The sequence below is a fragment of the Perca fluviatilis genome, chromosome 10, assembly GCF_010015445.1.
Source record: "Perca fluviatilis chromosome 10, GENO_Pfluv_1.0, whole genome shotgun sequence".
Taxonomy (NCBI): Eukaryota; Metazoa; Chordata; class Actinopteri; order Perciformes; family Percidae; genus Perca; species Perca fluviatilis.
Window position 1 is genome coordinate 31,248,644 of NC_053121.1, and position 27,676 is coordinate 31,276,319.

The 27,676-nt window shown below is 37.4% G+C and overlaps 4 protein-coding genes across 34 annotated transcripts in view; 3 read left to right on the top strand and 1 right to left on the bottom strand.

The window, feature by feature from the left end:
• Window positions 1–12,621, top strand: part of prom1a (prominin 1a) — an 80,595-nt gene extending 67,974 nt beyond the window's left edge. For 3 of the 28 annotated variants that reach the window (XR_005640422.1, XR_005640425.1, XR_005640427.1), the window contains 10 exons: window positions 310–402; window positions 2,380–2,433; window positions 2,544–2,624; window positions 2,708–2,776; window positions 3,348–3,437; window positions 4,232–4,347; window positions 5,063–5,086; window positions 5,498–5,566; window positions 7,973–8,915; window positions 9,484–12,621. Coding sequence is in view for 9 of the 28 variants with exons in the window: in XM_039813018.1 (XP_039668952.1) it covers window positions 310–402; window positions 1,863–1,880; window positions 2,380–2,433; window positions 2,544–2,624; window positions 2,708–2,776; window positions 3,348–3,437; window positions 4,232–4,347; window positions 5,063–5,086; window positions 5,498–5,566; window positions 7,973–8,042 (684 nt within the window). In the remaining 19 variants the exon portion in view is untranslated. Of the gene's footprint in view, window positions 1–309; window positions 403–1,862; window positions 1,881–2,379; window positions 2,434–2,543; window positions 2,625–2,707; window positions 2,777–3,347; window positions 3,438–4,231; window positions 4,348–4,730; window positions 5,042–5,062; window positions 5,087–5,497; window positions 5,567–7,972; window positions 8,916–9,483 lie in introns of those variants that run through there. The other 25 variants (XR_005640424.1, XR_005640423.1, XR_005640416.1 and 22 more) reach the window with 24 other exon arrangements.
• A 3,020-nt stretch (window positions 12,622–15,641) lies between these two features.
• fgfbp2a (fibroblast growth factor binding protein 2a) lies at window positions 15,642–17,158 on the top strand. Its single transcript, XM_039813763.1, has 2 exons — window positions 15,642–16,344; window positions 16,576–17,158. The coding sequence occupies exon 1, from the start codon at window positions 15,707–15,709 to the stop codon at window positions 16,334–16,336; it is 630 nt and encodes a 209-aa protein (XP_039669697.1). The 5' UTR covers window positions 15,642–15,706; the 3' UTR covers window positions 16,337–16,344; window positions 16,576–17,158.
• A 303-nt stretch (window positions 17,159–17,461) lies between these two features.
• Window positions 17,462–20,302, top strand: fgfbp1a (fibroblast growth factor binding protein 1a). 3 transcript variants are annotated; one of them, XM_039812735.1, is made up of 3 exons: window positions 17,462–17,621; window positions 18,165–18,263; window positions 19,351–20,302. In XM_039812735.1, the coding sequence occupies exon 3, from the start codon at window positions 19,370–19,372 to the stop codon at window positions 20,000–20,002; it is 633 nt and encodes a 210-aa protein (XP_039668669.1). In that variant the 5' UTR covers window positions 17,462–17,621; window positions 18,165–18,263; window positions 19,351–19,369; the 3' UTR covers window positions 20,003–20,302. The 3 variants fall into 3 exon arrangements, with proteins under 3 accessions (XP_039668669.1, XP_039668670.1, XP_039668671.1); XM_039812736.1 differs by having other exon boundaries at window positions 18,168–18,263; XM_039812737.1 differs by lacking the exon at window positions 18,165–18,263.
• A 2,280-nt stretch (window positions 20,303–22,582) lies between these two features.
• The window catches only part of anxa5a (annexin A5a), a 29,270-nt gene continuing 24,176 nt past the window's right edge, over window positions 22,583–27,676 (bottom strand). The window contains exon 12 of one of the 2 annotated variants that reach the window (XM_039813772.1): window positions 22,583–22,688. In XM_039813772.1, the coding sequence (XP_039669706.1) occupies window positions 22,599–22,688 (90 nt within the window). In that variant the 3' untranslated portion in view covers window positions 22,583–22,598. Of the gene's footprint in view, window positions 22,689–25,392; window positions 26,071–27,676 lie in introns of those variants that run through there. The other variant, XM_039813771.1, reaches the window with a different exon arrangement.

A 27,676-nucleotide genomic window follows, 5' to 3' on the forward strand; every position in this document is an offset into this window, starting at 1 on the left:
GGTGTCTTAGTCCAAAACATAACAGCTCTGCCTAAATTGAGACAGTCTCTGGGAGCAGTCTGACTGCTCTGCCATGCCTTCAGGGGGTTTCAGGAAGGTAACACAACACATTTTTATTTACCTCGAACTGGTGAGTCCTGTAGGATCCTTCAGAAGGACAAAGAAATACATACTTTTATTATTATTTACAAACAATAAATAACTTCTCTGATAGGACTTGTATTTTAGTTTATGGGCTAAAATTTCCTTCAACACTTAGATAAATGATGTATAACCAAAATTGTTTCTCTGCCCGTTTGTGCATTTTAGCCCAGAGGCGGTCTGCAGACTGCTCTGAAAGGCCACGTCGGTACTCTGCGGCAGATTCACAGTCAACAGATCATCCCCATGGAGCAGGCCATGGTAATGCCTCATTGTGTGTGTCTGCTTTCAGTCCAGATATTCATGCCTGGCTGGACTCTTGGTTTTTGGGTTAGATCTTCTGTCTAGTCATCCCTTAAAGAAAAACCTCCACCCTAAACCAATAAAAGAAAACTATGCTAAAACAGCAATGTTTGTAATTTGCATTCGTTTGGTTAAATCTGTTGTTTTTTGACTGGGAAACAATGACCTGATATGGCATCAGGATAATAACATTCACAGCAAAGAATTAGCATCATACGATGCAAGTTCTTCTAGGCCTACTTAATATTTTGTTGAGTTTGGTCATACAGAACCCCAGCATAGAAAAGGAATAGACCAAGTTTCTGACCCAGTGGCCTCAACAGACCACTGTGCAATGCAGCTGCAGATCATGGTTTGTTTCGACTGAGGGATGCTTTTTGTTGTGAAAAATGTACAACTCTTGTTTAACTTTTGCTGCAAGTGCAGCAGTACATCTTCCTCACCTATTCTTGGCTGGGGGGTTTCTTAAAGGCACCGTGGGAAATGTAGGAAAATGAATAACTTCAGAAGATGAAGCAGGTTGAGGGAAAAGACATATAACAGAAGTGTACAAAAGGGGATTTTCCCTTTATATATACACACACCGTAGTACAATGGAGTTAGTTATTTATTTCCAGCGTGTTGTGTTTCCTGCACAATTCAAACTATAGACTTTAAAGCTACAAACAACGGATCAAATGACTATTTGTAATGTAAAAGGTGTCACTCGTGCGGTGGTTCAGTCTCACCGCCCCTAGTCCAAAAAAAGTTCTAATAAACCCACTGTAAACTACCTGCTCGGCAACAATCAGTAGACACAGATGCTAGCTGGTGAACATAGTTGAGCATTTAGCAGCTAAAGAGTCAGATATTTCCCTCAGGAGTTGGTAGAGACGAAAAACTGGACAGAGAGTGAATATTGGACTTAAATTCGTCAGATGGCCAGAAACAGGACTCTATAAATAAGCAACTGTTTGCTCACAACTTCATAAGGTGATGTCAGTGTTGTGTTTACAGCTTGTTGCACAGCCCCCAAGTGAAAAAAAAATAAATAAAATTAATTAATGCAGACTTAATAACGTCAACTCCAAAATGTATCTCAAGATAATCTATGCTCAGAGGAAAGGTTGTGATATGCTAATTGGTGTGTTATCCTTGTGCTAATGCTTACTGAAGAGAATGGTATCATCCCTGACCGAGAAAACATATTTCAGTGCTTGATTGATCATCAAAAGCAGAGTGTTTTTGAGCTTCAGGCGTGTGTCACATCATGTCTATGAAATGCAAGTTAAATATTTAGTATTATTTTCTCTGTCAAAGGCAGTGCCTTTCTTTTGAATAACACCAAGCTACTAGTAATTCAGGCAGGCAGTGATGCACATCGACACCGCTTTTACAAAAGCTTTTTATGTTTTTCTTTTTCCACTTCCTACTTCAAGAAATATGTTAGAGCAAGGGTAAGCTGAAATGTGTCCATCCTGTGTATTTAGTGTCCCCATTCATTATTTGGAACATACAGAGATACTGTATCTCACAGATGACATATAGTAATAAAAAAATATAGCTCATTTTGGGCGGTATTGTAGGATATTGTGTGTGTGTGTGTGTGTGTTCTTGTATAAACATTTACATAACAATCACATACTCTAAGGTGTTGAACATGAAGGGTTTTGTACCAAAATATTACAAAATATCCAATTCAAGAAAAGTAGTATAGGTTTAATTAATTTGTCATTCATTTGGTAACAGCTCTGTTCTATCCTTTACATTGTGGATATTTAATTTTGGAACAAAATTCTTCAGCATGCCCGTACTGAAAGCAAAATATTGTTCAAGTGTTGTTCTTGCCTGGTCTCCCTTTGTGTTTCACTGGTGTAAAATGACCCCTGACTGTATCCCCTGACCTTTGAGATTACTGCTATTAACTTGTGCTCTTAAATGTGCTCCCTTTTAAAGAGCGCACTGAACCAGAGTATAAGGTTCCTGGAAAGAACAGCCTCAGACCTGCCAGTAAGTAAACCAGCCTTTCAGTCTAAATCTGAAATCTGCTGTAAACTTAAGCTTTTTTTTATTTTTATTTAAGCTTAAACTGATCAAAATATCTCCCGTCTTCTCTACAGAACAAAGTTTTAGCAGTTATCGATGCCATTGAAGCTGCCCAGTACCTCATCTCCCAGAATGCTACACATTTAATCAATCGGGTAACTCAAGGGTCTTTTGCTTTGTTTATATTGTCAATTCATGAAGTGATCTGTAACTCACATTATGTCTTAATCTTCCACAGGAAACGGAAAAATACACAGCGACCATTGTTGGCTACTTCCATCAATACATAGAGTGGGTCAAAACATCTGTAAGTGTTCATTTGTTGAAGCATGGTTAAGATTACATGGTTCTCACTTTTGCTTCAGTTGAGTTCAGTATTGACTTCAGTCCAATATTCATTTTAGTCAAAACCAAACACTTGTGGTACACAGAGAGTTACGTACTGACAAAAAGACATTTGCATGTTACATAAGAGTGTTGGAGTAAATATAGAGAGGATGAATATAACAATTACAACCTCTATAAAATTGAGGAATTTGCCTTGTGGCTCATTGGTTTCTGCTATAGTTAACTTAAGGAATTCAAAACAAATTAAAAAGCTGTTTTGTTGATCTCAGAGCTGTCAATAGAACATTTTTATTTTAATCACAATGTGTTTTTTTTGTGTTCCGAACAACTCAAGTACAAAGATCTATTGTGCGATGTGCAGTGACACGTTGAACAAGTACTGTAGCCTGGTAACACAACACGCTTTCATGTTATGAAGCAGCAAACTGAATTTAACATACAGAATAAGGGGGCGGTTTCACTGTTGATATACAGTGTGTATTCTTGAATCTGTTTTGTGATGTTTAGTGTTTATTTCACGCTCTCTGCAGTTGATGATGGATGTCGCACCGTGCAAGCCCTTCAGCAACATGGTGGACACGGCAGAGATCATTGCTTGCAGTTTTTTGGTCGACTCCATGGTAATTAATTCATTGCTTGCAGATTTGTGGTCGGTAATTAATCTGTTATCAGGGATTACAGGGATATAAACCCCATTTAAACATGAGCGGGATTGTGTTTTAAAGGGCCAGAGTGGTTAGCTGTAGCTATTTGGGGCTGTGTATATCACAGCAGATAACTGTAGTTCATTTATGCAACAACAGTCATACAGTACATGCCACGTCTTTCACAGCTAATATTAAACACACCGTTTGTGTTTATAATGGTTAACAAAAAGCCACAGCAACAGTCGTTTTAATGGGATTTTTAGTTTTGTTGAAACTCGGTTTGTGTACATTTTGTTTTCAAATCTTAGTAGATGTAAGTTACATTTCACAGTGATCAGCTCGATCAAAAATATACAAGATATAGGCATACAAAAAGCGTGACTTCAAATTACAACGGTTTTTAAAAATAGGGATGCAGATAATGATTTAATTTATTATCGATACATCTTCACATTATTTTTTTAATTAATCATTTGGTTTATAAAATGTCAGACAATACTGCCAAATAGGGCATATTTTAAATTGCTTGTTTTGTCCAAACTACAGTGTGAAACCCAAAGAATAGGTAATTTACAATCACAAAAGACAAAAAAAGAGCCGAAAATCCTCACAATTAATAAGTTGTAACTAGAGAAACTTTGGCATTTTTGCTGGGGAAATTATTTCAGTGATTAACAGATCAAAATACCTGTGTATCAATATTCTGTTGCGCTACTAATCGATTAATGGACTATTATTTCAGCTCTAATATCTTGTTATTTCCACAGAACACATTCTGGATGGGTATGGGCTGCAGCACTCTCTTCCTGCTCCCGAGCATCATTCTTGCAGTAAAACTAGCCAAGTACTACCGCAGGATGGACACAGAGGATGTTTACGATGAGTGAGTAGTAGTACTTGTTATTCTACTACTACTTTACAACTGCATATACACTTATTTTATAGTTTAAACTTTATAGAATGAGGTATGATATCCTTAAATATACAAGACAGTACAGTCATTTCAATAGATATTTTATCAATGGTTGCACGACATCCTTCTTTCACTTCAGCTTCTTATTCTCTACCTGCTTTCTACAAGTAATAACCTAGCTAGGCTGCAAATCATAAATTTGTAGTTTGCTAATCCACTTCCTTAAGGATTTGAATATTAAGTTTTCAATTGAAAAACAAAATAAAGAACCATTTTAGGGGTTCTTTTTTGTCACAGTAACCCTACTGGTTTATTGTTGATTTATTTTCTCCCCCCTTTTCTCTTCCTTGTAGTTCCTCTGTTTCTGGGACTTGGCATTTTACTTTGTGATAACCATTTCTACTATTTCCATCTTCCATATCTTTTATTTTATTTGTTTCATTCCTCTCTGTCAAGCACTTGGCACTTTACAAAGAAACATTGACGCATCTGTCAATTTATAGTTCTTTTTCATGGACCATTTGTTCACTCATTTAACCACGGCTTTACACAAATACAATGTAATGTCTCGATCAATGGCATCTCTTGCCGTGTGATCTGTGCGGGGTTACAACTTTCTGGTGCATTTCTATCGCTGAGCATTTCAATAAAATCTTTATGTTTTTTTTTTTGTGTATCTTCATAGCATTGAGACAATTCCCATGAAAACGTAAGACATTTTACCCACCTCCCTCCCCTTTTCAACTTCTATCACTCTGTGCTTTTCTCTGGATCTTGTACATAGACTTGTTTACTAAATTATTGGTGCTGGTTTATGTTTTTAAGCTTGGAATTGCTTTTATGGGTGGATGATGTGGCTTCTTGTCGTGTGCTACCTTAAAAGAAGTGCCCCTTACCTTTCATGAAGGGCTCTTGCAATCATAACCTTACAAGCCCAGCTGTTTTTGTAAGATATAGTGTAAATATAACACTATGGTTTATACTCAAAAAGTATGTCTCTCAACATTCTTGAAAAGTTTGACTACTCAAAAAGAAGGCATTTTTACTCTAAAACTTTGATCAGCATGTCTTTCACATTACATTTTTCATCCCTTTTTTGTATACGATATTTTGTTTTCAGTATGGAAATTGGTAATAATGGTTATCATAGTGAGTGCTCACAAGGTATCCCAAATCCTATGATGACAAGGTAAACATTAAAATACTCCTGTTACTGCATGTTATTGGAGGTGGAGGCATGCGAGGGGACGTGGGCTTTTTCACAAGCATAATGACGTAGCCGGACAACAGTGCATGCCTTTGAGGGAGTTGATTAATTGTGTGCACACACAGAGACACACAGAAAGATAAACAATAATTAGAAAGTTGACAAGTAATGGTAGCTTTAAAAACATCCAAAATGACACATTGTGCTTTTCAATGCTTTTATCAGCTTTGATTTGTCAAGGACTTTTAAGGAGTTGTTCGACAATTTGGGAAATGCACATATTCGCTTTCTTTCTGAGAACTAGTTGAGAAGATTGGTACCACTCTCATGTTTGTGCGTTAAGTATGGATTTAGAGCCAAGACAAGCCTAGTTTAGCATAAAGACTGGTAGCAAGAGAAAACAGTTAGCCTGGTTCTGTCTTAAATAAAAAAAAATTCTGCTTACCAACACCTCTAAAGCTCACATATTAATACAATGTACATCATATTGTATGTAACACTGTGAGGTTCTTATTAAAGGTCTGCCATTAAATTTAGTACACACATGTGGCCCTCGTAATGAATTGTAACGACTTTGATGATCCATCTAGCACCATCATCAGATCAAAATAAAAAATGTGTTCATTACTGGTTAATGATAAAAATGCCCAACTTTACAGCAGAATTAAACATGTACACCTGGTACAAACACGGTTTTGGTGTCTATAAAAAAAATTCTCGCTTATGACAACTGTACGGGGGGGGGGGGTGAATTTTTTTATAACTCATCCATTTAAATTATATTCAGGCTTAAAGTTATGCATAATCAAGGGCGTGCCGCTTTGAGTGAGGTGGGCTGCTGTCACAGGAGGAGAGCATAGACTGTATCCTTAATTGTGCCTGCCTCAGCTTCATCCACGCTCCACATCTTTGCCCATTTTTAGACGAGTGTTAGGCAACGTCAGGCACTGCTAAGATGGCGATGGCTGGAGCCGCCCACTTTGGGCTTCATTTTGGCTCTTCAGAAACCTTTGGGTGACGTTACCGAGACTACGTTTAAATTTCATACAGTCGAAGCCAAATACCTGCAAAATTAATTACATTCCCATCAGCCCCAGCTGCATTTTTTGTGTATTGCTAATTAGTGAATGTTAGCATGTTAGCATGGTACCACACCAAAAAAAGCTTTGCTAAAATACAGCCTCACAGATCTACATTTCTTTATGCCAAGCCAAGCTAACCATGTCCTGAACTAAGCTCTGTATTTAACGCACAAAAAACACATTAATCTTTGCTGAGCATGTCTCAAGTCAATCATTTTGCTACCATTACTTCTCTATCTTATTGCCAAATTGTCGGCTTTGTGGTTTTGGGGAAATCTACTGTATCACTAACCTACTGCATGCTCTGTGTGCGCACTGGGATGTTGATGTGGAATGAAAAATCTTCTTGTTCCTTCTTCTCATTTAGAGTCAGCCAAAGTCCGATGAATGTGCACCTGATCATTTTGTTCAGAGAGAGGCAAGCATGTCAAGCTTTGGTGTGATGCTGTGAATGCTGCTCCTTTGATTTTCTTCTTAATCTAACAAAACCTCTTAACTGCATGTTATGTTTTAAGTTGCATTTGGACAAGGATGCATTTGGACAGCCAACCTACTGTAACAGAGGGTATAAGAAGAGAGCAAAACAGCTACACCAGACATCTTTACTTCCACAGCAACCATATTTTAAACTTATTGAACATGTCTTTAAGTGGAGTTTCATTCCAAAGAAAGCTATCCAGTTTTTGAGTGCTGTGAAGTAAAAACAAAAGGAAATATTTTATTTGCCATTTTGTGGTCTTTACTTGAAAACTTTTCAAAGATATAAAATCTAAATATTGAGTGATTAACTTCTATATTTTTCTTTAAATGGATACAATATATTGGAATGAAACTTACAAATCACTGTCCAAAAAATATGATGCCTTTTAATCTATGACCTCTGTTGACCTGAAGCTACTGAAAGACGGACACTTCCCCCTCCTGTTTCTCTTTCTGTAAAGTGACAAAAGCAGTGAAGTCACATTTACACAACAGGAATGCGTAAATCAAATTTGAAAGCCAGTAATTTCAGTACCTGGTGAAGTAATCCTTGCGTCACTCGTATTGATCAACGACCCCATTAAACCCCACTAACATGAATGTTATTTTGTGCTTTCCGACAGTAAAATACGTTACTTATTGCCCCTTTAAGTGACCGTAAAGTTTATCCATCTTGATGTTGATGAAGCTGTTCTGCTCTCTGCCTTGTGAACCGCTCATTCTGCTTCTCTTTGCAAAATAAAAGAAGAGAAGCAAGCAGCGGTTGTTGAGTTTGTGTCTGTGGCTGTTAATGAATTGCCTTGTGTATGTGTTCCCGTACCGGTAGCATCCCTACCTATGACACTATGAACAGGTTCCCGCGGGCCTCGGCTCCTCCGAGGCACATCGACTGGTGACAGAGAGCTGGCTCTTGTTCTGGCTCCTGAAAGGTAATGAAAACCTTTGCAAGAGACCACTGTTTCTCTAACGCTGTTTCATTTAACTTCTTCCTTCCAATCTTGAATCTCACTTTGCCACAGCTGTCATCTGGTCCTGCTGTTTGTCTACCGTCGCAACACTGTCCATCTCTCTCCTCTGTTTTAATCTAATTTATTTGTACTTCTTATGTAACCAAACTCTTTAACACTTCTTTACAGCTTGTTTTAGGGCTTTTCTGCTCATAATGACTTTGCAGGAAAACCATCACGGTGAGAATTGCTAATTTTGGAATCACTAACGAACCATAAATGTCTTCACGGTATTTATGTCTGACTACTTGTGACTGCTTAGTCAGTGTGCTGTAGAGGAGAGAAGCTGAATCTGCTTATGTGCTTGTTTTTGTCTTTGTTTGATGCTTATCGAGATTAACATTTACAAACCAGTAAGTATTTAGGGACATATACTTTTAAAGACATAACGAAATGTCAAGGTTTCTCCCAAACGATATACAGCATTTTAGAATATAGCTTTTAATAACTGGAGGGAGATGCGTTATTTCTAGAGGACAGCAAGTTTTAAAATTTTAAAATTTTTTAGATTTTCCCAGTAGCACCATACGGTCTTTGAAAACCCTCCATGGAGCTTCATAAAAGACTTAACTGACTGCACTCTTATGCCTGTTATTTCACGAAACAGACAGAGCTGCATTAATCTCCTGGGCCATTCAAAAGAGAAAAAAACCATGACAGTATGTTTTGAATTATTCATTTAATATTTTATAAATCTAATTCACTTTTCTCCAATATTTGCCTTCCCAGTGCCCTCGAAAACTAGAACTAAAATACACTATAGTAAGTACGTTTGCCTTCTTACATTTTTTATTTAAGCCCTTTCCTTGAATGTGTTGCAATCGATCTAACAGCAGAAGGAGTTTTCCGGATTAATAGTCAGGAAGACAATGGTTCAGGACCTTGTTGTTAAGGTTTCCATTTAAGTAATTTACTCTTGTATCAAGTCTGAAAATCTAATTTTGAAGAACAAAAAGTCTGCCAAATTAGAGTTTGTAGCAATTACACCTGAATGGAGAATCAATCTCAAGAACAAAGGCTGCTGATCAATATTGTCAAGATGGAAGAAATAAAAAAAATCCTGGGCCGAAGTGATTTGTATTTGTAACAAGTGAGATTATTTCATCACACTAAAGTTCATTTATTTAATTTCAAGACTTGTGAGGATTGATTAGTGGAGGAGGCTTGTGTAGTTTCCTGATATTATTATGTAAGAAAGCATTGACGCAAAAAGCAAAGTAGAGTTACAAAAAGCAGTAGAAGTTGTCCTAAAGTAGAGCAATGTACTGTATATTCGGTATATTTTGAGTTTACTAATCACATTTTTTCTTTCTTTCCATCTTTTTTTAAGCTGTTTGTTTCACGGGCCCTTGGACCAGAAGAAGCTCAATAAAAGCTAGTCTCTTACAACAGAAGAACACACAAAACCCTTCGGATGTTTTTTTTTTTTTTTTATCTTTAGCGATCAACTCAACCTCCTCAACCAGGAAGATTAAAGCCTCCTGCAGTTACCTGCTCCCCATCCAAGAAACTCTGCCTGCAGGACATCAAACTCTTCTCCTTACCTAAGCATCAATCTGAGCCAGGCTTGCTCTACTTCTTCTTTTTTTTTTTCTCCAAGGACTGCTGTGTCTGCGTTTACATTTGTTCGGACACAAAACCAACATGAAAAATATATCAGCAACAGGACATGACAATAACTCTGATGCCTGTTCATATTAATGTACTTATTTGTGCTTAAGAAGACAGTGGCTGAAAGGTCATCCGAAGGTCACGGTAAGCTGCTAGAGGAAACTTTTTCTTCTGCACATAGAATGGATGTATCACATTCAACACGTTAATACTAAAAGTGGAAAAGTATGTCATTACATCTGCAAAGCAAAAGGTGCAAATTAACATGAAATTCAATGTGTTATAAAGCACTGTTGGTTGGGAATGGCACATCCTTTTTAACTGCAGCATGTGTGAGTTGGTGGTTGTCAGTGTTCCTTAATGACTGAGAACGGGGTGATTTGAACAAAGTGGTAAAAATATAGAAAGAGGATGGTCCCAGGTGGATTTGTGTGACTAATATAAAGAAATTTAGCATGACTTGTTGAAAAATGTTTACAATATTATAATTGGTTTTTGGGCGAATTGCAAATGACAGGTTGCCTTTCAGAAGTTTTTTTCACACTGGTTTTTGACAGTTATGCTCCTTCTCAAAAGGGAAAATCCACCAACCGATGCTCTTACACTGTTAAAATCGGTCACTAACACTATACATGGTGTTTAAAATCTACTCTTTATTTAGGCTTTTTCAGCATACCCATTTTCCCCTAACCAGTGTAATCTACTCTTGTGCCAGGTCTTCATTTCCTACATTTCCCAGAATGGCTTTAAACAACTCTGAAAATAATAATAAAAATAATTATAGCCATTAAGACGAATGCATGTTAAAAGCATAACATGGCTTGTTGCTGCATTCAGATTTAATGTAAATGTCTGGGGCTGCTAATTTGTTTTAACATTGAACAAAGTGTTGGCACTAAATCCTGACTAAATGTAAAACTAGTAGTTCTTTGCACAGATTGATTTATTTGAATGGTTTTTGACACCGTAAAAAAGAAAAATCACAAAGATTAGAGAACTCGGACAACAACATTGCATTATGCGCACGGAAATTAGTTTTAACTTTTTCTTTCCTGTCTTGGGAATCATCTTTGGGACCCTTCACATTTATCCTTGGAGCATTTAGGGAGCCTCACCCACAGTTTGGGTACCACTTATTTAGAAAGCTAAAAAGCACATCTTCATTGTAGCTCTGCTGGAAAAATCTGACCACAACATCCTGCCATCAAGGTTTTCGCCATTATTACCAACAATACACCACAAAACAGCAAAATCCATCAACAAATGCATCACCAAATACAATTTTACCTTTAAGTGTTGGAGGTGGATTTTCCCTTAAGTCAAAGCATAACTTCTTAATATATCACACACTATGACAAGTGTCAGGCTTATAGCTTGTTCCCTAGCTGATTTCAACTGAGTTCACTAACATGAGATTTTTACTGAGATCTTTCTTGCTTTTCATAGTGATGATAAGTTTAAAGTGGAGAAATACTTTCTCAAGCCAAATTTCTTTTCTACTGTAGGTCTCAGGTCTTTAGTGGTCTATCAATTATGTGCTTATTTTTTCTGCTTTTTAAAACCCCACAGTAGCTATGGATACATTGAAAGAAAAACTATATAGAACGAGTGAATGTACTCAAGAGCTATTTTTTATTTTGTATTAAATGATATTGGCTGAGAAATATGCTGAACTCTCATCACTAACGCATTGGGCAAGCCAATGCAGTTATCCCACCCACCTCGCCTCAATGTTTACAGGTTAGATTTGCATCGGCTGTCAGCTACATAGTAATGACGGTGAAACATTAGACAATCCATTCATGGGACAATTCAAATAACCAGTGCTATAACTGTTGATGGTGTTGATGCCCACTGAAAAAAAAAAAATGTCCATCTTAACATTAAAAGTCTGAATTTTATATGTTTAGCTGATGCTAACCATGCATCAGCAGAATAAGCTAGCCTAGAGTAACTACCTTACAGTACCAAATGTAAATTTAGCACTAAGAAATATATTTCTTAGTGCTGTAAATTAGATTAAAAAAAATTGAAATTAGATTAAATTAGATTAAATTAAATTAGATTAAATGTAAAATCATATATGATTTTACATTTAATCTAGTAAAAACAGAAAACTTTCAACCAGATGAAATAGAGTATATTTCAACACTTTTACTGTATTTTGTTGATTTTAGGAAAGAGCTGAAACGATTTTGAAATAACTTTGATGCTAGCTTTTTGATCACCTACCACCTAAAACCAACTGATTAGCATTAAAAAATACAGAAAATATTAATATTGTCTGTACATTATTCCTTTTATATATAACAATGTGTAAGCAACTAATTCATTTCATGAATCAAAAGGAATGCATTCCATAATATTAGATAAGTTTTGGCCAAACAAATACCTAGGCTAGTTAGCTAGTAGCTACAAAGCTAGCTACCTTTCTTATGTAGCCTACAGTAGCTCATATACTAGTAGTATATACGGTACTGCATACTACAGTACACATAGTAGTAGCATAAATAAGCAGTATGCTGTACATACTGTACCAGTGTTCTGGATTCAAAACGGCATTAGCATTACTTGTTTCTTGTTAAGATGGACATTTTTTAAGTAGCTGTGTGCTCACTTTGACAGGACTATCATTCTTGTCTGCTAGCGTCTGGATGTAACCCGTCTTGGGCGAAAAACTAGAATTTTACTAAGTGCTTAACATTGATATCGTGTATCTGAACCTTCAGGACGGATACAGTGGTAACTGGTTTGAACTGCGATGCTTCAAAGTTGGGCACTGATGGAGCAACTGAAGAGGAACATTTTCATGTGGTGGTGAAAAGTGTATAAATTGTGAATAAACTTTAAAATTCAATTTATTGTTGTCAGTTTTTTTCAGTCTTGTTTACATTTTAGTTCCTTTCTAAGATATAAGTTATGTCAGAGAAAATAAACAGTAGTGTATTGAATAGGCAGTGGATTTTTTGGGTAACGTGCTTTTAACTTTATGTGGCCAAATATTTTTGGTTTAATCCAAATGAGACATGTAACATGCAGTGGTGGAAGAAGAACTTAGATCTTTTACTTATGCAATACACAGTGTAGAAATACTCCAAGTCATGCATTTAAAATCTTACTTAAGGAAAAGTACAAAGGTATTAGCATCAACAAAGTACAAACTTAAAGTAATGAATTGTGACTATTGATGCATTAATGAGGTCTCTTTAATAATGCAGATAGTAAATGTGGGGCTAATCTATTTATATACATTTTTGTTAATGAAATACTTTATATACTTCTGGGTAGCTTGTAAACTTCCCCTGGAATATCAATAAAGTTATTGATATAATAGTATCGTAATGTATTTGTTGATTATATTTTATTATTAATCTGTAACTTAAGTTATCAAATAAATGAAGTGATGTAAGTACAATATTTCTCTCTGAAATGTAGTGGGGTAGAGGTAAAGTGAAATACTCAAGTAAAGTACAACTACCTCAAAATTGTATTTACTGTAAGTACAGTACTTTCCACCACTGGTAACGTGAGCCATATTGCTCAAAGTGCATGTTAAATTTAAACCAAGACTGCACATTCTTATGTGGTGCTGACACTGCTGGCCAGCGCCCACTGGTTGCATTACTGGTCAGCTATTTTCAATAGGAGATGATTATCTTCTTCCGTAAGCTTCGTTCTGAGGTTTCTCAGGCACCAAACAGTATGTGAATAAACACCACCAGCAAAACCAGCCGACTCATTTCTACTTCTAAATAACCTTGTATAAAAGACAGAGAACAAAAAAAACATTGAAAACCGAAGCAGCGGTTCAGAGAAAATGTCTCTTTCTTTCTTCACTTGCACATCAAAACACTGTGTTTAAATGTTATTTCCGAGATACTGAACAAGTTGTACATTACTGTATGTACAATCCATCTTTAGCTTGATGGGTAGAGCCATACACTAACATTGCCAGCAGGGGCTCCAATGCTATAACAGTATGCACTATACAGGGGCTCTAGAGAAACGTATTCTGGTTTACTGTCATGAGGAAAATGTAATAGTCGAGAGCCAACAAATAAAATACTTACAATATATATCACAATACATTATGGCCAAGATGTTTTAATTCCAATAGCTTTATATTTATTAGTGGTGCTCCACATACACAGCATTTTATATTTCAAATGTAAAAATGTATTGTTGTAACTTAATTTAAGTATTTTGCCCCATGTTAAGAGCGGGCACACACAACTGCCCACATAGGGATAAATAAAGCTAAATATTTAACTGAATATCATGCACACCAGTGGACATACTATGCATTTACACAGGAAGATACATCAGACAAAGTGTGCCAGTGAATATGCTGCAATCGCAGGGGAAAACAAACACTCCGGGGGTGAAGAGAATACTTTGAGAAACACTGCTGGTTTTGCAGCAGCTTTAGAATTTCATTTTTTTATTTATTTTTTAAAGACAATGAACTAAAATTGTGACAAAATTACTGATGGAATAAGCCTGAAAGTCATTATTGGACAGTGGTAAAAAGTAACTAAGTAGGCTACAGTTACTCAGATACTTTACTTAAATACAATTTAAAAGGTGCTATAACTAGTATTTTAATTGTATGCTACTTTATACTTCTACTGCACTATATTTCAGAAGGACATATTGTGCTTTTTACTCCACTACATTTGTGTGACAGCTGGAGTTAGAGATTAAGATTTCACAAACAAGACATATGATCAATTCACAAAATATGATACTGTGATGCAGATTAAACTATACAACAGTAGTTAAATGTGCTCCACGAGTGTTAACATTCAAATTCTGCATTTGTGTAAAAGTGCATTAATAATAATGTTCCAATAATATGATATTACTCTGAAAGGGGTCATTCTGCCTAACAATAATTTTTACTTTAATACCTATTGCTGTTAATACCTTTTACTTTAATTGAAATATTGAATGAGGACTTTGAGTATTTTGACAGAGTGCCTTTTACTTGAGTAAAACATATGAATACTTCTTCCAACACTGTAATTAAACTGTGGGTATACTGATTATCTTTAAAAAACTGTGCTTTTTAAAAAACATGTGTGTTTAAATGTACTGTATATTAATGAACATTAGGTGACACATTGTGACCCTAAAGTATTTTTCACTTCACTTAATGAAGCTAAATCTCTTCCAGATGTGTTGACTACATGTCCTGCATTACTCACAGTGGGACCTTTATCTCCAGTTGGGCCTGAAAATAAAGCCTACCCCACCCCACACTATCTGACCACAACCAGGGCAAACCTCCTTGGTCTTATACAGACATTTCTTGTTCTTTCTTAATTGGCAGGTTTACTTACCACGCTCTACACTGAACTAGGTCTGTCATGTATGAGTGACTTCTACTCACGTTTCTTTGTGGTTGTGCAGTCTGATTGCATTTATATCTGGGAGGGAAATCATAGGCTACTCTGCATGGTTGTGGGCTCCAACTGACTAAAAAAACACCTTAAAACAAGCAACAACTTGAGGGCTTTTCCCAGGCATGCCGCATTTCTTTTAAATTGAGATGTAGCAAACACGGGAGAATTATTAAAAACTATGTTTGCTCGATTGTAACATCATTGCATCAGACTGTTTGCTAGGAATTGTTCTATCAGATGCAATTTACATAATTTAGTTCTTGTTTATGTATGACAATTTGTACTCTTATTACATAAAACCTGGATAAACATGGGCATCACTGTACACATCTCATGTGGCCCTTGCCCTCTTCAGACAGCTATGACCGATGTAGTCGCTGCTCTCCTCCTCCCGTACAAGTTTTTTTTTTTTTTGTCTGACTGCCTATTTTGTAACTTGAATTCCTTCCTTGTCTGCTAACCAATAAATAGCAGGAGGGACCCTGAGCTTGAGCAGTCCTACTCTCCTCCTCTTACACTCAGCATCCATCTGACACCATGTGGACCCAGGACAGCGCTCTGCTGCTACTGCTTGCCTGCTGCCTTTGGTCAGCCGAGGCTCAGAGCGACGGGAGACAAAGCATCTGGGATGATCCCATCAAATTTAAAACTAAGGCCAATGATGTGTGCTCCATGATCATCACCGGTCAAGGGGAATACACCAGGCTGAGGCTGTTGTGCCTCAGCCTGGGTAACAAGCGCTCCTACTGGTGTGTATATATCGGCAAGCCTCACACCTGCCGCGCCTACAACAAAAACCCTCGTCACTACTTCGTCCAGATGACATGGGGCCTCAAAAAGCTCCAAAACGCCTGCCAGGCCCCAAGGCAGATCAAACCTCACATGTGCAGGAAGGCAACTGATGACTCACAAATGGTCTTCTCATCGGCTTCCTTCCCCCGGTCATCGCTAGAGGCTTCATCTAGGACGGGAGCAAGACCTCAACCTCGTCCTGCACCCACAAGGCAAGCCATTCGAGTCCCACCACAGGAGAAAACAACACCGAGAGCCAATCCACAACCATCGGCACCTCCTGTCGAGAGCAATGCTAAGAGGGTGGCTCGGCAGTACTGCTGGAGGTCACTTCAAGGCATCTGCTCCTACTTCATCGGTTTTTTTCGGAAATAACGAGGAAGGTGAGCAGCTGTAACGGGCCTCTTCGTTAACACACAGCTTTTATTATGTTCTTTTATGACTAACCTAAGAGTACTGTGGTGGAATGAGGAATCCTGTGTATTTACATTTAAAGTTTGCCTGCAGCATTCATATGCAAAATTCTAACTTTTTTTTTTCCCATTGCTCGAAATATTACTGATGCACATAATTTACAACTGTATATGCATTTTGCCCCTCTGTTATATTCACAGATTTACAATTCTGATGAAGATCACTTCGGATGTCTGATTAAAGTGGCCCTTGGAGGGGAATCACAGAACAGCAGTTTGTTTATCAGCAGTAAAAGAACTGCAGCGCTCTCTTCAGGGGAAGAGATGGTACTGCAGTGACGTCCAAAGCAAGATTTCTCTGCGAACCTTGCATGCATCTTCTTCCAAATATCACAGCTTGGAAAAACTCGACTACCTGTCTAAATAGTGTTAGAACAAACAATATGGTTCACACAGCAGGCTATAACACATGTGTATGAAATAGCACAAGTACTGCTTTAACTTGTGAGAATATTTCTGCACAAAACGTTATAACAATATACGGGCCCAGGGCAGGAGGGGACAGACAACTCATTGGTGTCACTGATTTGTGTTTTGTGTTGTTTACTTGAATATAATCTACTTGCATCACTTATTATTATCTTGAATATTACATTTTTTCGAAAGACTAAGGTTTTTCATTTAGGGCTGAAAAGGCAGTGATTTCTGTATCGGTGTATTTGACAGAAAAATATGATGAATGTGAAAATGATTTTGTTAAATAAATAAACATTATTCTCAGTTATTCTGTGTCGATAAGATGATTTTATTGCCCCTTCTTGATGAAAAACTAAAAAAATCATGTAAAAGGGTTTCATGTTTTGAGTTTATTAAGACTTGATAGCAAAAGAGCAGCAATATTGAAAATGACTGCTATACCATATCATTATGTCTTATAAAAATCGTCATAGCCATCATCAAATAGTGGAACTACCTGCTATACCGTATTTGACCGTTAGGTGCCACTGTGGCTTCAATTAAACAGACCACCAAGTTCAGTAATTTTCTACTGGAGGGACATCTGGCTCCTTTCAAGATATTTGCAGTCATTTTATCTTTGGAACACTGTACTAACAGATGGTGCAGTGAAGGCTTTTAAAGAAGAGAAAGTTATTTGCATTTCCTCGAAATTAATGCCTTAAAAGTGAAGTTATCGTAAAAGCAGGTGGGACTTCTAGTTTTAGTCCTGATATCTCAACATAAATCTGGTAAGTGTTTACAGGTCTATACAAAGAAAAGTACAAGTCTGAAGTCTCTATTAGTTTAAATCAGTTTAGACTTAGAACTAAAACAAGGAGAAATTAGATGCCAACAGTGAGAAAAAAAGACTAATTACCCTTTATTTACTCCTTAATTACCAAAATTACCCTTTAAAATGAAATGATCTCACTGTTGCTGGATGTTGAGCCGATTTTGGTGGTATTATCTTATTACATTTTAACATTAACAAATAATTTCATTGATTTGATTACAATTTAACATGTTACAAAATGGCATTACAAGCTTATATTATATAAATAATAGTCTCTACAAACTATTAAAATATTTCACTGACAATTTGACTCAAAATATCTCTAGTCTGACTAGTACGAACTAATCAAACTTTGTAAGCTGCCCAATCATGCAGATAGTGTGTGTGTGTGTGTGTGTGTGTGTGTGTGTGTGTGTGTGTGTGTGTGTGTGTGTGTGTGTGTGTGTGTGTGTGTGTGTGTGTGTGTGTGTGTGTGTGTGTGTGTGTGTGTGTGTGTAAGAAGGGGAGGGCTGGTTCTACAGCAGACTGTAGCTGCAGGTACAGTAAAGGCGACTCAGCTCTCGGGACTGTAAACCAAAGTTTACCGTGGAAACTTCAGGTAAGTTATGTCATCTGCTACATCTGGGCTCAGTGTGTAATGATCTGTGATTACTAATCACTTTGGTATTAGTATATTATTAGGACGTGTGTGTGTGTGTGTGTGTGTGTGTGTGTGTGTGTGTGTGTGTGTGTGTGTGTGTGTGTGTGTGTGTGTGTGTGTGTGTGTGTGTGTATGTGTGGTGGCTGAAACTTCATTACCTAATAATACATTACCTTATAACGTTCCTACAGAGATTTAAAGGCTCTATAAGGTACTTGACTAATTACTGTAAATTCCTCATGTGATGATATTAAAGGTGTGTGTGTCTGCACTTGGAACATTCATGTCACACTTTACTCTGATTGTTTCATCTTTTAAATCAAGGATTACATCTTTGTTTGGCTGATCCTTTTACTCAATTTATTTTGGGGTTATTTATTCACATCTCTCATTGCACTGTAACTTTTTAATCCAATTTATTCCTTCAGAGCTTATTTTTATTTTCCATTTTATTTCATTCTGGTAAAGCGAATCTATATGCAACTTTTAAATTGCCTTGTGTTTCTTTTATATATTATATTAATGTGAAGCACTTTAATTGCCTTAAAAAGGATGCTGTTCCAACAACCTGCCTTGCTTTTTTGTCTAGCCTGAATCTAACATATTATTAGAAAAGATATATATTTTTGATATGGCCTATAGATAAGTTAGCCATCCACAGATACAGTTAAACTTAAGGATTTACTGTGCCACATTTTAACATTAAAACATGATGTATAAATATGTGAATATGCCAACATTTCTATTTATTTTAAAAGCTTATATTAGTATTGTATGCACTGTGAAAAGGTATGTATAAAGGCTTTAGGCCACCCTACACGTTATTGTAGGTCCAGTTTAATATGCAACTAAATTTTATACAATATATGTAGTAGGGGGTCCCTGCTCCGTCTATCTTTCAGTTAAGGGGTCCTTGGCCTAAAAAACGTTGAAGACCCCTGATCTATAACATAGGTATAATAAGGAATTATCATGATTCTTTTTAATAAGGGAAATGAAAGGGATTTGAGGTCAGATATCTAAATCCTAATTTATCCTCTTGCAGGGCGTATTATACTGGTTTCATGGCTCTCCTTACCAATGTCACCATCCTGCTGGTCCTGGCTTGTATCTCCCATCAGCTGGTGTTGAGCAGCTGCCAAAGGAGCCAAGGACGTAGCGGACGAGGAGTGGACAGAGGACAACGCAAGGACAGGCCAGGGCTGAGGGTAGGCCGCCAATCCAAATCTGACTCTGCACAACCCATTAAGGGCAAAATGGTTACCAAAGACAAGTCCCAGTGCACCTGGGCAGCAACAGGTCAGGACCTCTTCATCCTTGGTGTCACCTGCAAGAAGGGGGGCAGGAGCTTCAGCTGTGAATATGTCGCCAGACCAGCTGTCTGTCCTCAGTACGATTCCAACGTCAAACTTTACTGGAAGCAAATAGCCAGAGCGCTGAAGAAGCATACGAGTTTGTGCCAGGACAGCAGTGCATTGGTCAGGGCAGGTGTGTGCAAAAGAGCTGCCAAAGATGCTCATTTCAGACTCCATAATCCTCAGAGGAAGACTGCCCCGCCTTCCGATCCACAACCAGCACCCAGAGCTATCAAATCCTGTAAACCTGGTAACAAGAAGTTGGCTGAGGAGCACTGCAACGCCTCCTGGTCGACTTTTTGCACCTTCTTTTTTACTATGGTGCAGGATTATGATTGCTGAGAAAAAACAAATCAGCTCTCCATGCAGTCATATCAATACTTCTTTCTAGTATTTCTGCACATTGTTAACAGTGATTCTATTCCTCAATTATACAATTTTTTTCTATCTATTCTTTAATGATTGCTCTATGATTGTCAATTTGGGAGACATTTACTGGGGTGATAACTTGCTTTTTAAGAAAATACTTAGAGTGTTTCCTCTTGTAGCATAACACAATGTAAGCACATATAGCCTCCCAATTTTTGTGTCTCTAGACAGCACAACTTCATTTAATTTCATTAAACAAATGTTTCTATCATACTCCTTTCATTCTTCATTCAAAAAAACCTACTTAAACAAGAGAACCCCATCTTGTCCTTCATGATAAAGCTCTTTTCTGCGTTTTCCAAATGTGTGTGTGCACAGTCCTGCTAAAGGTATTTGCTGGGAGATTAGGGCATGTTGGGTATTGACACAGTCATTTAACCAGAGGGAGTAGGATTTTTAGAAAGCCTTGGCTTGCATACTTTGGCACTGACATGCCTCTGAATCCACACATGCTCAACTCAACAAATCAAAGTCAAAGGGCAAGTTAAGAGTATCAAATAATACTGTCAACAAAAGATATTTGGCAGATTAAACTGAAGATATATTATGTTTGGCATTTATAACAGGATCATAAGACCTTTCCACATTTCAATTTCAAAATATAGCCTACACTTGATTCATACCCTAAAATGGCGAGTTAGCTGAATCAGTACTTAATTACCGTAATGTCTTACATGACATTCAATCTAATATAATTGCAAGGTGTTCATAAGTTAAATTCACTAATGTTTGGTGGTAAAATGAGATAATTTACCTAAGTTAAAATAGCAAGTAGCAATACCACAGTACTGTATATAAATACTATATAAAAGTCCTGCATTCAAAATGTCAGAACTAGTAGCAACAAAATGTACTTCAAGTACCTAAAGTAAAGTACTCAGTCTCATAATGCAGACTGGCTACTGTCAGTGTTATACTCATATAAAAAGAGTTTTATTTCTATGGTTGTACTATTAGGGCTATAAATTGTTGATGTATGAATTTGTAAACAGTACTTTAATGTTGCTGTTGGTCAATGTGGAGCTAATTTTAACTAGGCCTACTTCATATACTTAGATGAATCTGTAACAATGGATCATATTTCATAAACTGATCATGTTTTGCATTTAAAATTGAAATTTGAAAAGTAAATAAATGTAGTGAAGTGAAAAGTACAATAGTTCTGCCTGAAATGTGAAGTACATGTATAAAGTAGCATAAAATGGAAATACTCAAGTAAAATACAACTACCTCAAATTGTACTTGAGTACATACAGCTCTCAAGTAAATGTTCTTAGTTACTTTCCACCCCTCGTAATGTTAAAGTCGGTAGCTACATTCCAGGGTTATTTCTATAATCTCACTTGTAAAGACTGAGTCCCTTGTAATGTATCAGCCAATTCAAACCCTTGGTTGACAATCATAAGGAGACTTTTACCTACAGTAAGAGGCACACACTTTCTCCACCCACAGCAGCTTCAGCCAACCACAACAAAGCAGCCTCAGGACGTGCTGTGATTTAAGAAAGGGGAATGACTCATTTTCCTTGATGATTTGAGCTTCATCTCCTGCTGTAACATAATGCATTGCCCACAGCTGAAATCCATCAAATTCACAGACTCTCAGCAGGTTGCATTCAGGGCCATGTAGAATATCCCTTAATGGCAGCAATGTGGCTGCAACAAAAAGTAAATTAGAGGGCATTCACAAAAGTCACAAAATAACTGCAGGAATGCAGTGAATATAGAAGTATATTTAGGGAGGAGTTTTCCTTTGAAGCTAGATTTTTAAACACCAGCTGCTGAGAACAAGACTTGATTCTGCACGGCTGCTTGTGAAATGTGATGCAAAGCACACACTCAGTAAAAACAACTCTCCTAAATAATTAAAGTGACAAGACACCTGTTCATTTAAAAACGTTATATAGGTGATCATTTGATAAAATAAAGACCATGTTGAAATCAGTTTCCCATTTGGCACCAACTGTCCTTTTAAAATGCGTGCAACCCATGAGAAAAATATTACTCGGGAGATATTTAAAAGAGAAAGCTTCAGTGTTAATTGCACTAAAGTAGTTTTTATGGTACAATATTATAGTAATGCCATTTGCCACTTTAGTCTCGCATTGCCAGACCTATTTACCTCTGCTTTTAACTCAGACCCATTTTAGAGAGCAGCTGAATGACCCCCAGCTGTTCTGTGCTGCCACATTCTGCTTTCTCAAAATAGAAACGATGTCCAATGAAAAGACACTGAATTAATTATTTTCCAACTATGCACTGCATGTCTCAGTGAGTTGATAATAGGGGTCACCCATGCATAAGCGTTTTTATGTGGAAAAACTACTACTACTTTGGACAGATGCAAATCCAGAAAAAAGTTAAACTATTTTATTGTAGTTTTAGTAGGACCTGATTCACCACCTCCATTAATTTTTTTTTCCTGCAATGCATAGCTGACAAATTCCTTTACATGTTGCATTGTGGTATTATTCTTTCCGGTTTGGCACTTCATGCTGCTTTCATTCTCTTCATATCCTATTATAGGTTGATGTAGAGATTCCTTCCTGAGTGGACTGTGGATGTTGTTGACTTACAGGTGGCCTGACCACCAGTGGCTCCTGATTGGATGAGAGATGTGGGCATTGGTCAAACTGAAAGTAGAGAGAACACATCAGGCAATACAGACTATAAGGAGATTTTAAACTGTTTGTGTGTGTGTGTGTGTGTGTGTGTGTGTGTTTGTGTGTGTTTGTGTGTGTGTGTGTGTGTGTGTGTGTGTGTGTGTGTGTGTGTGTGTGTGTGTGTGTGTGTGCAACCAGGAGTATACACTCCTATTAATTCCTTTGTATGTGTGTGAATGGGCATTTGATTTATAAAGAGCTTTAAACTCAGTGGAGCCCAGATTACAAATAGCTGAAGGGAATTAATGAAACACCATTACATTGTTAGTGTGAAATGAGAGTGATAAGTGTGTGGTGCTGGTGGCTGGTCTGGACTAAGCAACCAAGAAATGGCATCCACCAGCAACACAACACCAACATAAACTGGCCTATAACTGACAGAGTCACATGTTCAAAACAGAGATAGGAGACCAACAAAATTAGAGCAGAGATTCACCTGAAATCTTTTAAGGAAGTTATTGTATATAACCATCCTAAACTGTGGGAAAATAAAACTACTTCATCTTTTTTAGGACACTGGAGGCTAGTTTACAGCAACTTCCTGCAGTGGAAATGAGCGCCCTGCACAGAGCAGTAATATATGACAGTCCAGTCAGAACTCACAGCTGCTGGCCACTTAAAGGCTGAGTCCCTCTCACTGATTAACAACGATATCAACCACCCACACTTACAGCATAGTTTAGATCTCAGCTATTGCACCTGTTCAAAAACAAAGGAACACAGGAATAAAATCATATAATTTTGTTGTTAATTTTATTCTTTGAAGTTAATTTAAGGATGTTGCGATTGCATCAGGTTTCAATAAACATTTCATAAACTGGACTTCGTCCTGATTAACTTCCTTAATAAAGAATTACTAAAATGTGTCCAGTCAGGGAGCATTAAAACAGGAATGCCTCGACTCAGAAGGTTTACTTCATTTAAATTAGAGGACTGCTATCAACAGCCAACAGCAGCCGATGCACTTCATTTTATCATTGCAGAAATGCTACATACAAATTAAAACTTTTAAAATCTTGCACACATTCATGACATTTCTTTTTGGTACAATGTTGTTGTAAGGATTTTTAGAAAGGCCAATAAAATAAAGTTAAGGGGAAGATCACGTTTATTTGTAATTTTTTAAGAGCTGTCCTCACAATTTACTAATATATGTTTAATGTCTCTCTCCTACTGTATTGTATTTTTGGGTGAAGACATCATAGTATATCTGTTTGTTTGGATTAGTTGAACTTAGTCTTCACATTCAGAAATCAATAAATACATTCATTTACAAAACTTAATTCTTGTCTTGAGCCACATTATAACTGAAACAAAATAATATAGCAGTTTGCAGCAATAAAAAGCTCAGACAGCTAGCTCCTTGCCTGAATGACTTTAACTACAGAGTAAAGATAACATCAATTTGCAAGTCATTTTGTAGTAAAATTGGAGTGAATACATGTCTGCAAAGAGAGCATGAACCTCTCAGGGAAAGCATGCCAATACATGAAAACATTTTCCAACTTGAACCTTCAGGTATTTTTTGAATACGTGACACAACATCTGGCAAACAGAGATTTGATGAACATAAATGTGGTTTGTAAACCACAGAGACATTTATATACATACTCACTCAGGTTTATATTCTGACATTTACGCCTTAAACTGAACCAATTTTAATGGAGTTTTTTATAACTGGATTGCCTACTTGAATTTTCTGAATCTGTGAAAAATTAAAAAACGTTTTTGAAATAGCCCAACTTGACATTAAGGGAGACCACGTAAAGACCACATGTAATTTTCAAAGTGCTACAAATTCAGTGGTATTTACATGTGTTAAAGTTTTTCTCAATCGATTTGGCACATTTACTGAAACAAACTTACAACTGTCAAAACTCTACAATCCGCACACCACGTGGTGACCTGCAAAAGGTGATTTCTCAATCAAAATAATTAACTCCTGTTTCAAATGTAAATCCATCAATGAATATATCATTGTCATCAAAACAAAAGGTTCCTTTCTCATTGCTTAGACCAAGACAGTCAAAATGCTAAGACATCTTGTCAAATGACAGAGTACTCTGAAAGTGTGATAGTTACCCACTCTGTAATATTGTCCAGTTGCTAAGATTATATATTTAGGCAACTAAATAGTACTGATGCCAGCCATGGCAGACATTATACTTTCTCATTGTATGTATACACACCATCCAACTTGAAATACATAAAGAAAGCTTGTATAGAAAAAATATATATACAACAGCAAAATTAACAGGAACTGCTGTACAATATGTGCAAGAAAAAAGAAAATGTGCTGCAAAGGTATCAACCTCATGGGTCATCCAATGTCATCTGATGTGACAACGCCAATGTCATTTTGTGCCAAAGCAATTATAAATGACTATAGTCACGTGAACAACTGACCTAATGTTCATATTAATAGACAAAGTTTAATAGTCATTCGATGATTGTGCCAAAGCAATTGAGAAAAACTGTAAGTCACTGTGAATGAAAACAGCATAGACGACAACGCCTGTTTGTTTCAGACTGTGCTGCCACCCTGTGGTAAAACTCCAGAAAAGTGAAGTAATTTCCCATCTATTGATCTAAGGACCAGATTTGTCAGACATCAGGCCTGTTCATGCCGAAAGACATGGAGGCAGCAGACGTCTTTATGAGTCAACAAGTGTCTAATAGTGTCCCATTACTTATTAATCACTGACTGTCGTATTACAATTCAAGTCTGGATCAGCAGTTCATTTGTAATTAATGAGAGCAGGAGAGCTGTCGAAATGTAGTGTTTAATAATTCAGCAGCAGTATTGGATTTTCTAAATTGCATTTAACACATGCTGTGAGAGCACTGAAAACAACTGCTAACATACATGTGTAAAACATACATGTGTAAATCTGACAAAAAATCACAGCACAAAGTAATTGAAGTGTTAAAAAATGAAGTTATTTCATACATAGCTACCTTTCTTCTCTATATTAAAATCAAAACTGCACATGTACTCATTATTGAGCTGTTTTCTGTTTAAATTATGTCTAATATTAAACAAAAACGAAATAAATGTTTAAGTCAATGCACTCTCTTCATGCAGAGGATGTTGTCATAAGTCAAAAATGACAAGTGGATAAATCACACTAATTCAATCAAGCTAAAGTGAAAAAGAATCAACAACACTAGATCAATAAGTTCATCTCATGTGTAGCTTAGTCTCGCAGTACCGTGGCAGCTCATCATTCAGTGCTGCTAAACACATCATAAAACAGCATTAATCATTCCCTCCACAAAGGTAGAGTAAAGCCTTCTGGTAGTCTCCAGCTGTGTCCTCCTGCAAAAAACAACAGACACATTGTCCTTGTTTATTTTATCCATCTAATAAAATTCCTAAGGTTCCTCTTTTCTCGCTAAATCAACTCTGGATCGATAGGGGCACTTAGCTTCGTTTCCATTCTAGATATTTTTATTTCAAAATGCTCTATTGGTATTTTTCCCGATGACATTCAAATGTCACAATGTCACTTTTCGTGCATGTGGGCGTTTGTAGCTCGGGGGGTTGGATCCCTTGCTCCTCCTCCCCACATGTCGAAGTGTCCTTGAGCAAGACACTGAACCCCAAATGGCTTGTGTTGTCATTGTAGCTTTTGACAAAAGTGTCTGATCCTTTATAAAGCAGACAGTTATATGCTGTGTTCACATCATGTGGGATGGGAAAAAAAGTAGCAGCATTCAAAATATAGCCCAAAATCTATTATAAATTTGGGTTCAATTTTCTCGCGTGACAGACTTTGGCTGAAATTGGTTTACTTTTTCAGGCACTCCAGTGGGTTTATGTGAATGCCACTGACAAGTCAGTAAATTGTTGTTATGGTAGCTCCTATATGAAGATGAACATGGCATCACAACCCGTTCTCACTCCGAACTCGTAAAATACGGACGTTTGGACAGTGGCTGTCAGCGTCTGAAGCGACAAAAAAAGCGCCCTTCAGCGTGTGTGTAGAACGCATCAGGGAGAGCAGCAGCTACACAGGGTTTGAAGATGACGTAGCACTTAGAGCGACTACGGTAGCGAGTAGGCCGAAAATCTGCATAGGAAGGTTGGTTGGGGTGGTGGATGGGTCAAACAACGCAGGACTTTCACCCAGGAGACCGGGGATCATGTCCCGCGTGTCACGTTTCCTAAACCCAACCGTCACTTTCTTCTTTTACTAAACCCAACCGTCCCGTTATTGTTTTCCTGAACCCAACCCTGCTGTTCTTCTTTTCCTAAACCCAACCGTCCCGTTATTGTGTTCCTGAACCCAACTGTCCGTTCTTCTTTTACTAAACCCAACCGTCCCGTTATTGTTTTCCTGAACCCAACTGTCCGTTCTTCTTTTACTAAACCCAACCGTCCCATTATTGTTTTCCTGAACCCAACCGTGCTGTTCTTCTTTTCCTAAACACAACCGTCCGTTCTTCTTTTCCTAAACACAACCGTCTGTTCTTCTTTTCCTAAACCCAACCGTCCTGTTATTGTTTTCCTGAACCCAACTGTCCGTTCTTCTTTTACTAAACCCAACCGTCCCGTTATTGTTTTCCTGAACTCAACCGTGCTGTTCTTCTTTTCCTAAACACAACCGTCCGTTCTTCTTTTCCTAAACCCAACCGTCCCGTTCTTCCCGCGTGTCATGGAAACGTAAGCCCACCCACGACCTTTTCCTTAACCTAACTGCTTCAAAAGTGACACCAATAGTCCCAACCAAGCACGTTTAGATAAAGCGCGTTTAGATATGACGCTAAAGGAGAATTTTAGCGTCATAAACAACGCCAAAGGCACCTGACCAAGCGTCCGTAATTTACCCGATGGGAGTGAGAATCCGTTGGGCATCATCACAGCAGGAAAAGCCCAGGTGAAACTAACAACAATAACTATGGCTCTGGCTAATTACAAAGAG

What these genes read in the sequence shown, in the direction of transcription:
- fgfbp1a (XM_039812735.1), top strand. Translation starts at nt 19,370, where the DNA reads ATGGCTCTCCTTACCAATGTCACCATCCTGCTGGTCCTGGCTTGTATC.
- fgfbp2a (XM_039813763.1), top strand. Translation starts at nt 15,707, where the DNA reads ATGTGGACCCAGGACAGCGCTCTGCTGCTACTGCTTGCCTGCTGCCTT.